The following is a 12,421-nucleotide window of genomic DNA, read 5'->3' on the forward strand; positions in this document are numbered from 1 at the left end:
GGATTCAGAGCCAGGTGGAATTCTGCTCAGCAGCTCTCCCAGCAGGTGACCCAGCGGCGACATCCCAGCCGTGAGTGTCCCACTTCCCTGGAAGGGAGAGCGGTGCCAAGCCCACGCCTTGGAGAACTTCCCAAAAGCAGGCACTGCCCTGGATTCCACACACACCTCCCTGCCTGCAGTGCCCGCCTTGGCACCTCCGTGTCCGAGCAGGGCTCTTGCAGGCAGATGGCATAATTCGATTTATTCAATTATCACTTTAATTGTGCTCTCAGTGCGGGTACTGAAGGCCTTTCACACAACTGCTGCTCCAAAGCATTCTCACTCTCCTAAGAAACGTTCTGAGGAGCAGCATCACCTCTCAGCCCTGCTCTTCCCGTTATCCCCGTGGTGGGTTACGGACCACGGGGACCAGGAAAACTTAATGCGGATTTCAAACCCCCCGGGCAGCTCACCTGCTGCAATGCAGGCTCACCGTGGAGTTTGACAGATGAGTACCAGCCAGGATCAGAAAGCATCTCCACAAATGTTTCCCTAAATGACTGCATCCCAGTTATTCCACATAAATTTTTTGCAATTTAGGTTTCTCACTCCAAGGAATGTTCTCTGTACAAGTTCCAAATGCATTTTGCTTCCAGTCCCTTTGTTCCAGAGGATGTATAATCTACCTGTCCAAAAAAGTGTGTCTTTGCTGACAGCCAGGGATTTTAATCAGCAGAAGAATAAACCCCAAACCCCCCCAGATCTGGACAGTAATATCTGTAATGCTTACCCCACATTCCCTAAAATAAAACACGGGATTTGGGAGATAAAGATTCCGTCTAAAAAACGTCCACATTTGTTTTGGTAAATAAAAAGTTGGGATGCATAACTGGGTAAGTTGGTATTTGCAACTTACAGAACAAAAGTTAATCAGATTTAATATAAATTTAATGCAAAATCCACAATGCTGCCTGATACCAGTCCTTTAAATAACTATGTATGTATAACAAGAGCAAACACACAGATCATAGTTGTTGTTTGGGTTTGGTTTTTTTGAAATAGACTCAGTCATAAAGGTCAAGAGAATCCACGAAACAGTTAAAACTCAGAACCAGAAAGAACTGAAAAAAAAAGAGAAAATATGCATTTGGCCTCTTCATACTAATTTCCTTTTTCTTTACATTGCTCAACATCGCTCCTCAATTTGAGTTCTAATCAACAACCACTTCACAGCTCACATTTTATGAAATAATGCAGTTGATGCAATCAAGTCCAGCAAAATGTTTCCCTAAAGATGTTTCCATCATTCACATTCCTTAAAAAAAACACACACACACACACACACAAAAAAAAAAAGGCTCTGACTTCCTCCATCACTATTTAACAGCAAAAATAAACACACCACTGCATCTTATATCATATTTTGATTAAAACAGAAATAGAATCTTTCTGGGGTTTCTTTCTACTTAGCACAACATGTCTTTGTCCAGGAGAGGGGGGGAAAATACCCTTAACCTGCTCATTTTTCTGCACTTGACAATAATGAGCACCAAATAAATAAAATTCAGCCTATGGAAATACAAACCATAGCCCAAAAGCTCATCACGGTGTGCAGGGGGGGGCGGGCAAAAATGCCCCCAGAAGCCAAGCCAGTACAAAACCTCTTTCTGCTAATGAATATTTATTTCATTTCCATACTTCCAGGCTGCTCTGCTCTCTACAGAGGACTGAAACCAAGCTCCTTTTTGGCATTATTCACCCACAATATAGCGATAGACTTCGCTGCCCTGAACACCACAATGCCAACAACAGAGCACGTAAGCGATCATTACTAAAAAGAAATTTAAAAACAAAGGTGGAGGTGGGGGAACAACCCACATTTTCATAAAAACGACCGGAATACGCATTTTACCCAGGCAGAAAAATCCCAACACCGCCTTGCCTTTCCCAACCCGGCTGTGCCCGCTTTCATTCCTGTGGATGCTGCGCGCCGACATCCCCCCGCTCCGCGGAGCCTTTAACCATTTTATACCCATTTAAAGAGCATTTTCCCCCCGCAGGGCTGCGGGACGGGGCCCGCGGCTCCGCTCGGCCCTTCCCGGCGCACGGAGCTGCGATATTCCCGGCCGCCGGGAGATTTTGGGGGGATCGCCCATCCCGGGGGGCACCCCCAGCCCGGGCATGCCGACCCCTCTTCCCGTGGATGGGGGAGAGATGGGGAACAGCCCCGGGGGGGACACAGCCCCCGGGAAGGGGGGACAGCGGATTTGGGGGGCAACAGGCTGGGGGGGACAGCGCGGGGCGGGGACAACAGGCTGCACCGGGGGGACACACGGCGGGCTCCGGGGGACAACAGCGGTTGTGACAGGGGGACACACAGCGGGCTGGGGGACAGAGCCCCCACGGAGCACGGGCTCCGAGGGGACACAGGGACAGGAGCCGCGGGGGCAGCAGGCTCCTGGCGCCCGGGGGACACGGACACGGGCTCTGCCCCGCTCCCCGCCCGGGCTGGGGGGATGCTCCCCCACCGTCCCCTCCCTGAGCGCTCCGGGGCTCGGGGGCAGCCCCCTCCATCACCGCCGCGCCCCCACGCCGCCACCCCTTTCCCGCCGCTGTCACCCGGGGGTGTCCCCGCTTCCCTTCCCCTCCCCTTACCTGCGGCTGCTCGGGCGGCGGCGGCCCCTGTGCCGGTACAGCAGCTCTCCCTCTCCCGCTCCTCCTCCTCCTCTTCCCGCTGCTCCCGCAGCCGCCAGCCGGGAATGGGGGGGGTAGGGGGGGCAGTACCACCAGCGGGACCGTTACAGCCGCCGCCGCAGCGGGCACTACAGCTCCCGGCATGCCCTGCGCGCCGCCAAGCGGCCCGCCGCCGGCCGCCTCGCGCGAGGGGCTATGGGTAGCGTAGTCCGCGCGCAGGCGGGGGAAGGACATTAGGCGACAGGGCCCGGACAGGCGCGGGGCATGCTGGGAGGTGTAGTACGGCAGGGAGTAGGGCCGCTGGACATGGCGGGAGCTGTAGTTCAGCGAGGCATGGCGGGAGCTGTAGTCCGCGAAGGCTGATGGGAGGCAGAAGGCCGCTGCGGGAATCCTACCGGGATGTGCCAGATGGGGCTCCACGGGGATCCGGGATCTGATCCCGGCTCCGGGAGATCCTTCCCGGGTCGCCTAACGAGCGCAGGGCCGCAGGCCCGTAGCGAGAGGGGGGCGGCGATCGGCGGGGCCCGGCCTTGCCTGCCGCCCCGCCGCCGTCCCCACGGGCTCTGCCCCGTCCTTCTCCTCGGCCCTTGGAGCATTTCGGAAGAGATGGGCAACGCCTGCGGGTCTCCACCCGGGGGCTGACACGAGCAGGGCACTCCCCTCACTCCACACCTCTGCTTGCTGTCCCATGTCTTTTGCTGTTGTATTTTTTCGGTGGAGATCCACGCCGCAGACTGTGTTTCCCGAGCCGTGGATCTGGAACGCCTCCCTGGGGCGTCGGGGAGTCGGGACGGGGGTGACGAGGCTCTGCTTCCCACTCCAGGGAGGGCTGTGGGGGCGATGACAAACACGCCGAGAGGGAACATTTCTCCTCCTTTCTCCCGCAGGGCTCCAGCGGCACCAATGGGACACGCTCAGCTACAGGAAAAGGGGCTCAGCTACGGGAAAAGGGCTCAGCTAAGGGACAAGGAGCCTCCAGGGGGATTTGCGGGGTTTTTAACCAGGTGCCGACCTGTCCCGAGAGCGGGGATGACAGAACAGCAAATGCTGGCCGTGTCATCTGCAGCTGTCCCCAGGTTCAGCTCTGAACCGAAATCTGGGGAGACCCCCTGTGGAAGACACGGATTTTCTGAGACGCGGGAAGAGTTTCAAAATTCCTTTGTTTCCTGCCCAAAACCCAAGGCTGGGGCTGGGATGGGGGAGATCCCCACCAGGCACAGCTGGAGGAAAACAAACCAGAGGCATCAAAGTTCATGGATTTTATTAAGCAGCACCCAATTGCTATAGAAAATGGGAGGGAAATCCAGGATCTGTGTCTTCCGAGCGAGGGACGGAGCGTATTCCCACATGGCATCCTCTCCTCGCTGGCTGGAAGTAATCTCCTGGCTCTTCGGATCACCATTTCCACCCAGCGTGCCCCAAATTTAACCTATTTAACATAAAAAAAAAAAAAAAAAAAAAAAAAAAAACCCACCCCATTTGACAAAAAAATTAATAGATGAAGCCCCCCAAATCCCACACTGGCACTGTTTCTTTCCCAAGAGGAAAAACACAGTGGAAAAGTTTTCAGGACAATTAATCCCAAACTGACATGTGCCTGTGTGGAGAGACAGCCCCAGTGGATAACCCAGGGTAAATCCAAATTTCAGCCCAAATCCCTTCCTGAAGGAACTTTTTTCTGGACTCATTGCAGGACAAAGCCTCTGGATTTTGCCTCTCTCAAATCAAGCTGGATTTCGAAATAATTTCCCTGATTTTGGGAATATCCAGCACCACCAGGATGTTCTGCAGCCCAGTAACCAGCACGGGGGGATGCACAAGGCTGTGAGTGTGGCCTGGCTGAGGGGGTGATTCCAATTTAACTCCTCTGGGATCATCCAGTGGGCTGCTGGATTGATTTAATCCCTTCTGCTGTTTGCCACAGTAAAGCCAGCGCTGGAGGGAGGGGAGGGGAAAGGCCTTCACATTGAAAAATGTGCTGGAATAGATTTTTTTAAATATATATTAAGCGTTGTCATGTGCTCAACAAACATTTTTTATTAACAGCTCAGCCTCAGCTGTCACCTGACTTGTGTCTTGACTTCCCCAAATAATCCAAGCTCATGTCCCAGAGCCCGGGACGGTTCTAATTCCACCAGAAGCCAGGACAGGCATTTGAGGATTGCTCCCTCCACTTGGAAATTTATTTCAGACGAGCACTTTGGTGCTTAAAACTTGAGTTGTTCCTGATTGATGCTTTTTGGCACAAAACACCTTCCCAGACCCATTCCCAGCACCGGAGGAAAATCCTGCATTCCCCAAGCATCGCCTCCCGTGCCCAGCTCGGTGCGGGGCAGCAGCTCCCCCAGCCCGGACCCCCAAAACCGGGGCTCCTGTTGGGGCTGAGCCCCCTCCCAGGGGCATCCCCACTGCTGGATGTATCCGGAGGAGAAAGGGGGGATCTGAGGAGAATGCGAGGCTCGGAGCTGCCGGATCAACCCCGGCGGCACCAGCGCGGCGCAGGCGCCGGGCAGCGGCGTTTCGGGGCTAAAGCGCGGCGGAGCGGGGCTTTCCCGGCGCTCGGGGATGCCGGGGCCGGACTACAGCTCCCAGCTCTCTGCGCGGGCGGGCAGAGCCGGGCGGCGGGAGCAGAGCGCAGCGCATCCCGCAGCGGGCACCGCCGCCTCCGCCCGGTGAGCGATGCGCGGGGCGCCTTCGGGGGGCCGGGGGCGCGGGGGGACCGGGGCTGCGGCAGCGGGGCACCGGAGAGCCGGGGGGACCGGCACCCAGAGCTGCGGGCTCCCGAGGGGGGCACAAACCGTGCCACAAAATGTGGCTACGGAGGGCATGAGATGCCAAGGGATGTGGGATGAGGGCACCAGATGTGGGTACCGAGGGGCTGTGAGCGGAGTGGGATGAGGGTGGCACAGGGATGGGGGCACCGGGGGGTGCCGGGGCAGGAGGATGAGGGTGCCAGGGGATGAGGCTGTGATTGCCCGGGGATTCGGCAGTCCGGGTGATGGGACCAGGGCTGCAAACTCCACGGGGATCTGAATCCTCAGCGGCTCAGGCACTCGGTCACGCAGGCACAGAGGTACTGGGGGGCTGTTGGTGCCTCGCCGTGGCCCCAGAGCTGGTGGGAGATCCTGGAGGCCATCCCAGGGTGCCGAGTTCCCATCACAGGGAGCTGGGATTCCCAGCTGATGGATGGATATGGGGGTCGTGGCCGGGGAACTGCTCCTGCCTGTCCCCGGGGTGTTGGCTCTGCTTGGGGACCTGGGGAGCGATGACTTCATGGCCTTGTTAAGGGCTAATTTCCATCCAGGCAGGGAAAATAAACAAGTGTAGGTGTCGTTTAGCATGGAAAGTTACTGGGGCTGTGGGGAGGCACTGCCTGCTTTCATGCGTGGCCCGGATTTCTCCACTTACCTCCACGGGACGATAATCCCTAAATCCCAATGGGATTAAAGGCAGAAGGAAAGGTGGCCGGAGTGCCTCCTTCGCCATGTTTCCCAGATGACGAAATCTCGCGTCTGCCTAACCCCGATTAACCCGGGCGCTGAGCTCATCCCCCAGAATACCAGGAGCAACAAGGGTGAATCCCCATCCCACCTCACCCCCGGAGGCTGTGGGGAGGTGGGAGCCATGGGCAGAGCCGGAGGAGAGGCAGGAGCTGCTGTTTTAACCCCATTATTCTTCCCATCCCGGCAGATCCGGCGAAGCCTGCGGCAGCCATGGCGCTGGTGAAGAGTGGTTGGCTTTGGCGGCAGAGTAAGTGCCACCCTTGAGCTTTCCATGTTGGGAGGCCCCAGAAAACCAAGAGAGGTTTTCTGGGAAGAGGTGGGGTGTGGGGGACACGAGGAGCTCCGACCTGGGCGGGTAATCCTGGGCAGGGAGATTGCGGCTCAGCCACTCGCGGATTTACGTAAGCGGAGCGAGGGGCTGCCTGCCACGAGAACGCACCCGGCTCCATGTCCGGGGCTGGAGCCGCTCCCGCGCTCGGCAGGGCAGCGCCCAAGGGCCTGATGGCTTTTTTGGCAGCCTTTGCCCACTTACAGCCACCTGGCCACGCTGCCCCGGACGCTCGTGCCAGGCACAGGTGTCCTGTGGGAAGCAGCGGCTCACGGGAGCCGGAGGGATGAGATCGGGCCTCGTGAGCGCGCCGGCCGTGTCCCACCGGGCTCGCTGGGGTCCTTGCCCTGCTCCCTGCCCCACCAGGCTCCATCCTGCGCCGCTGGAAGAGGAACTGGTTCGTCCTCTACCTGGATGGCAGCCTGGTTTACTACCACGATGAGACGCAGCGGGACATGGACGGCCGCATCCACATCAAGTACAGCTGCCGGGACGTGCGGATCGGCCGCGAGTGCAAGGGTGAGCCCAGGCCCTGCTCCCAAGCCCTGCATTCCCAACCCCGTCCTGCAATGGCTGCACCCCTCTTAACCTGTGCTCCACCTGTGCACACCCAGAACCCCCAAAACAACCAGGCTGCCTCACTCATCCCTCCTTGTTCACAGGCAAGAGATGCTGGAGCATCTCTGCCTGTGCTTTTCCTGGGGGAGAGAGGGAAGGAAGGAAGGGGGGAAGGAAGGAAGGAGGGAAGGAGGGGAGGAAGGGGGGAAGGAAGGAAGGAGGGAAGGAGGGGAGGAAGGAAGGGAGGAAGGAAGGGAGGAAGGGAGGAAGGGAGGAAGGGAGGGAGGGAGGAAGGAAGGAAGGAAGGAAGGAAGGAAGGAAGGAAGGAAGGAAGGAAGGAAGGAAGGAAGGAAGGAAGGAAGGAAGGAAGGAAGGAAGGAAGGAAGGAAGGAAGGAAGGAAGGAAGGAAGGAAGGAAGGAAGGAAGGAAGGAAGGAAGGAAGGAAGGAAGGAAGGAAGGAAGGAAGGAAGGAAGGAAGGAAGGAAGGAAGGAAGGAAGGAAGATGTCTCCTCCTGGTTTCTGCTTGTAACAAACAGGATCCCACGGCCGTGACTCATCGCTCACGTCTCGCACAAACAAGGAGAACAAAGCAGCAGCTTGGCTGGGCCCCGCAGCCCACGGTCTCTGCACAAAGCGCCTTTCTCGGGCTGGGAGCGGTGGTGGGAGCACAATCCCACAGCTTTGTGCTCACCACAGGGTCCTGCCAAGCTTGCAGAACGGGGGAAGACATATGATACTCGTGTGTTTAAGATTTTGCTCTTGCATGAGCTCACAATCCTACTCCAGCAATGAGCATCTCCCATTCCTACAAAATTTGGGTGCAGTCTGGCAAGTTCAAAACAAAGGCAGCTCGGCCTCGTGGCCTCGAGCAGATTTTTGGCCGTTTGCTGCCCTTCCATGTTCTTTCTGCCACGGGGGTGGAGGTTTCTGCCCATCAGCTCATTCCTTGCATTGGCTTTTAACCTGTGACATCCTGACCGCATCCTGCACGTGGAGATGGAGCCAAAACTAAACCCAGCAGCTCTTGTGCCAGGGGGAATTCGGAGCCCAGGGAGGGTCCCTGGGCCATGTCCTTGGCTGGGTCTGGATCCCACCCATCCTGTCCTTTCCCAGACGTGCAGCCGCCCGAGGGGAGGAGCCGGGACTGCCTGCTGACCGTGGTGCTGCGGGACGGCTCCAAGACCACGCTGTGCGCCGAGAGCGAGGACGACGCCGTGTAAGCGACTTTCCCATCCCGATTATCCCAGCCCGGAAAGAGCCTGGGGGCACCAGAGCCCTGTCCCGCTCTCAGCACATCCCACCCTCGGCTAAACCTGCCCCCAGGCCGTTCTCAAACACACTTGCAGGGTGAAAGGTGCAGGAGATTTGGGGTTCTCACTGAATAATCCAGAGCCAAAGCAGCTGGTTTTAAGCAGTCAGTCTCCTGCTGGGGGATTTTCCTCATGGATAGGAAATCCCCTCTTGGCTTGACTGAGGAGAAGGGTTTTCATCACTATTTGGAAATAAAAAGTCAGAATGTGAAACCCTCAGTGGCTTGAGGCAAACTGCCCTTTTAAGCACTGTTCCACTTCTATTTATTTCTAAAAGAAACTAGAATTTAAATTTTAAAAATAATTTTATTTTTATAAAAACTGGGTTTTTTTAAATAAAAATATTAACAATTAGAAGTGGCAAATGTTCAGCTGAACTTGGATGGAGGGAGAAACGTTCACCTTGGCCAGGCAGAGCCTCATCAGCCAAGCTTGGCCTCAGCTGAGTGGAAATTCATGCATTATGCACTCTTCCCCCAAATTCAGGCATCATTTTCCTGCCTGCCCTTGTTTTAGCAAGGACCATGCCCAGGGACTGCCCTGTGCCCATCCCTGTGGTGTCGGGTACTTCCCAGCACATTCCCAATCCCAACTGTTATCCCTGCGCTCGTTTAACAGGGAATTAAAGAACAGTGCTGGCCCCATGGCCACATCCAGGTCCCTGTGGGGAGGAAGGGGACAATTCCCACCCCTCCTGCACCCACCCAAAATGAGTGCCTCTGTTTTGTTTGCAGTGCTTGGAAGATGGCTGTGCTGGAGGCTAAATCCACCCCGGTGAGGCTTCGTCCCCCTGAGCAGGGACACCATCCTGGCACGGGATTTGGGATCCGGGATTTGGGCTGGGAGAGGCTACGCCAGCCCTGCTCCTTCCCAGGCTGACACTGAGCTTGGGGGGCTCCCCAACACCCCTGTGCAGCCTCAGGGCACAGGGAATAAAGTCCCTGGAGCCACGGGGAAGAAGGTGGGAGGGGTTGGATGCCACCACTGATGGCAGGTGGCAGAGCCATGTCACTGACAGTGCACTGGTGGAGGGTGACAGGAGTACAGGTGACAGGGACACAGGGTTATGGGGACACAGGTAAGGAGACAAAGACACTGTTAAGGTGACAGGGACACTGTTAAGGTGAGAGAGACAGAGGCAATGGGAGCAGAGCTGAGGTGACAGGAACACAGCTAAGATCACAGAGACATGGGTAAGGTGACAGGGACAATGTTTAGGTTATAGGGACACAGTTAAGGGGAACAGGGACACAGTTAAGGTGACAGGGATACAGCTAAGCTGACGGAGACATGGGTGAGGTGACAGCGACGATGTTTTGGTTATAGGGACACAGCTAAGGTGACAGGAACACAGTTAAGATGACAGAGACATGGGTAAGGTGACAGGGATGATGTTAAGGTTATAGGGACACAGTTAAGGTGACAGGGGTACAGTTAAGGTGACAGGAACAGGTGAAGGGAGTGGGGGCAGAGTTAAGGTGGCAGGGACACGGTTAAGGTGATAGGGACACTGATAAGATGACAAGGAAGAGGCAGAGTCAGGATGTCCTGACCACAGGCTGCCCCCAGCCCTTGGGCCCTCTGGGATTCTCCCCACGGGACTCAGCACCCCAAATCCCCCCGCCCCACTGCAGGTGCACGTGTACGACCCCTACGACGATGACTACTACCAGACGGTGCCCCTGGACTCGCACCAGGCCGCCTACATCAGCTCGGGCCACTACGGCCCGCAGTACGGAGGTGGGTGGTGCGAGGTGGGTGGTGCGGTGCCCCGGGGTGCCCGAGGCCGTGCCCCGTGGCTCACAGCCCCGGTTGTCCCGCAGCCCCCGGCGTGACCCACGTCATCGTGCGCGAGGATCCCTACCGCGTCTCCGGGGACCAGATGGCGCTGGGGCTGCTGGCGGGGGCCGCCACCGGTGCCGCCCTGGGCTCCTTCATGTGGATGCCGTGCTGGTTTTAGGCCCGGCCATGGCCCCCCCTCAGCGCCCCAGCCCTGGCTTGGAACCTGCCCTGAGCCCCCCCTCAGCCTCCCCAGAACGCCCAGGGGACAGACTCCCACACACGCCCTGCTCCCAGCCCCAGCTTCTGCATTAAATAACCCCCAAGTGCTTCAGAGCCCCCCCAGACCCGCTCCAGAACCCCCCAGCATCCGATTCCCATCGGCACAGGGCCCGGGGAGCTGCCAGGGCTGTTGGCAGAGCTCCCCCATCCCAAATCTCCACAGGGAGCTGGCTGCAGAAATACCAGGTTTGGGGGCAAGGGGGACTTAACTTGGGGGAATTGATTTGGTCTTTTTTGGCTGGGTAAACCCCACAATGCAGAGGGTTTTAAGGGCTTTTTTTGGGAGAGGCTGCAGCACCAGAGTAGGAGCTGACACAACCACAGAGGGGCAACCACAGGGATGCTCAAGAGGTGGGTAAAAGATTAAGGAGGATGAAAACCTTTGCAGGATTTCCATCCCCTTTCCAACTCACACTGGTGCCCCGGGGCTGGCCAAGTTGGAGAAATGGTACAAAACCCTCAGGAACTGGAGTTAAATAACCCTTGGTAACCAGGCTGAGAAGAGTCCAGGGAACATCCCAATCTCTCCAGCCAAGTGGGAGGGACACACAGCATCCTCAGTTTCACCCTGACTTTTGGGAGGGGGAGAAGGGCAGCTCTCCATGGGGACCAGGGAGCTTTTCTGGCAGCCAAGCCGGGATCTTCACAGCAGGGATTTGGGACTGAGGGGGGACACACCGTCAGGCCAGGGGACAAGCAGCAGCTCAGAATTTTGGTTGGGTGGTGGATGAGGTGAGGATCAGCCGCCAAGTGTCACCCCTAGAGCCAGGACGGTATCCTGGAACCACGACTGACATAGAATTTAGGAATTACAAACCCCATAGCTGGATAGAAAACCACCAGTGACACCAGCACCCCAGCCTGCTCCTGCCTTTAGAGCCCTGGGTCAGTTCACCCCTGTGCCCATCGGGGGATTGGGATATCCCAACACACCATCCTCATCCTCTCCTGCATTCCCTGCCTCACTCCTGCTGCACACCCGCTCCCAGAAAGGGAAAAAAAAAAGACAAAAAACCCTCTTTGAAGTCTAATAAAGGCAGTGAAAACCAGCCCTGGCCTGTGGGTGAGTGAGGATGAGGAGGGAACGCTCAGGCTCGGCCACCTCCGGGGGTGGGAAGGATTGTGTCCCCCTGGAGAGCTGCCCAGGAATGTCACCAGCTCCCCTTTGGCTCCCTCTCTTTCCAACCAGGAGCTCTGGGGTCGCACCTCCAGCCTCTGGGTGTGGCACAGTGGCCCCAAGAAGACACAAAAGGGACCAAGCTGCCCCCAGAATCCTGCTCCTGTGCGAGAGAACCACCATCATGTGCTGGCAGAGCAGCTCCTTCCTTTGCATCGCGGATCCATGGGATGAGGCATCGCTGCCTGGGAAGGGCCAAGCACAGGGTCAGGCACTGCCAGCCCCGCTTTAGCTCTGAGGTGCCTGAACAGAATCCCTGGCTCTGTACAAGGCAGGAGCCACTCCTGGCTCCCAGCTTCTAAGCCAGGGATTCAGCCCCTGCACCGCTCTGTTAATTCCAGCAGAGACCCCAGCTCCCAAGGGCTGGAGAAGAGAAGGATCCAGCCCCCCACACCCTACTGCATCCTCACCCCTGGGACCCCACAGCGCTCACTCACTGGCACCTCCCCGTGGCACCGCTGCTCCTGGGCCGCTGAACCAGCACCCAGGGCTACTCCTGCTCCAGGGGTGGCCATGGGAATGGAGCAGCTCCCACGTCACGGGGTCACTGTCCCCATTTCCAACCTGTGACACGTCCCAACTGTGTGTGCTGGCATCCCCAAACCTCCATGTTCCAGGCTGATCCCCCAGCCTGGGCAGCAGGGCAGGGGGATTCTGCCCCTCTGCCCCTGTGTCAGGTGAGACCCCACCTGCAGAGCTGCCCCAGCCCTGGGCCAGCAGCACAAGGACCTGGAGCTGCTGGAGAGAGCCCAGAGGAGCCCCGGAGCTGCTGCAGGGCTGGAGCCCCTCTGCTCTGGAGCCAGGCTGGGAG

At 57.6% G+C, this 12,421-nt stretch overlaps 2 protein-coding genes across 4 annotated transcripts in view; one reads left to right on the forward strand and one right to left on the reverse strand.

The window, feature by feature from the left end:
- The window catches only part of FAM168A (family with sequence similarity 168 member A), a 129,400-nt gene extending 126,478 nt beyond the window's left edge, over window positions 1–2,922 (reverse strand). Inside the window, exon 1 of one of the 2 annotated variants that reach the window (XM_063419278.1) lies at window positions 2,635–2,922. In XM_063419278.1, the coding sequence (XP_063275348.1) occupies window positions 2,635–2,907 (273 nt within the window). In that variant the 5' untranslated portion in view covers window positions 2,908–2,922. The remainder of the gene's footprint in view (window positions 1–2,634) is intronic. The other variant, XM_063419279.1, reaches the window with a different exon arrangement.
- Window positions 1,695–11,482, forward strand: PLEKHB1 (pleckstrin homology domain containing B1). 2 transcript variants are annotated; one of them, XM_063419281.1, is made up of 8 exons: window positions 1,778–1,796; window positions 3,561–5,345; window positions 6,364–6,423; window positions 6,871–7,023; window positions 8,176–8,278; window positions 9,107–9,146; window positions 10,007–10,112; window positions 10,196–11,482. In XM_063419281.1, exons 3-8 carry the CDS (start codon window positions 6,387–6,389, stop codon window positions 10,330–10,332), a joined length of 576 nt encoding a protein of 191 aa, XP_063275351.1. In that variant the 5' UTR covers window positions 1,778–1,796; window positions 3,561–5,345; window positions 6,364–6,386; the 3' UTR covers window positions 10,333–11,482. The 2 variants fall into 2 exon arrangements, with proteins under 2 accessions (XP_063275352.1, XP_063275351.1); XM_063419282.1 differs by lacking the exon at window positions 3,561–5,345 and having other exon boundaries at window positions 1,695–1,796.
- The last annotated feature ends 939 nt before the right edge of the window (window positions 11,483–12,421 follow it).

This window comes from Prinia subflava, chromosome 25 (assembly GCF_021018805.1).
Source record: "Prinia subflava isolate CZ2003 ecotype Zambia chromosome 25, Cam_Psub_1.2, whole genome shotgun sequence".
Taxonomy (NCBI): Eukaryota; Metazoa; Chordata; class Aves; order Passeriformes; family Cisticolidae; genus Prinia; species Prinia subflava.

What these genes read in the sequence shown, in the direction of transcription:
- PLEKHB1 (XM_063419282.1), top strand. Translation starts at nt 6,387, where the DNA reads ATGGCGCTGGTGAAGAGTGGTTGGCTTTGGCGGCAGA. An exon ending in TGGTTGGCTTTGGCGGCAGA is followed by an intron (nt 6,424 to 6,870) that starts GTAAGTGCCACC and finishes CTGCCCCACCAG; the next exon opens with GCTCCATCCTGCGCCGCTGG. An exon ending in GAGAGCGAGGACGACGCCGT is followed by an intron (nt 8,279 to 9,106) that starts GTAAGCGACTTT and finishes TTTTGTTTGCAG; the next exon opens with TGCTTGGAAGATGGCTGTGC.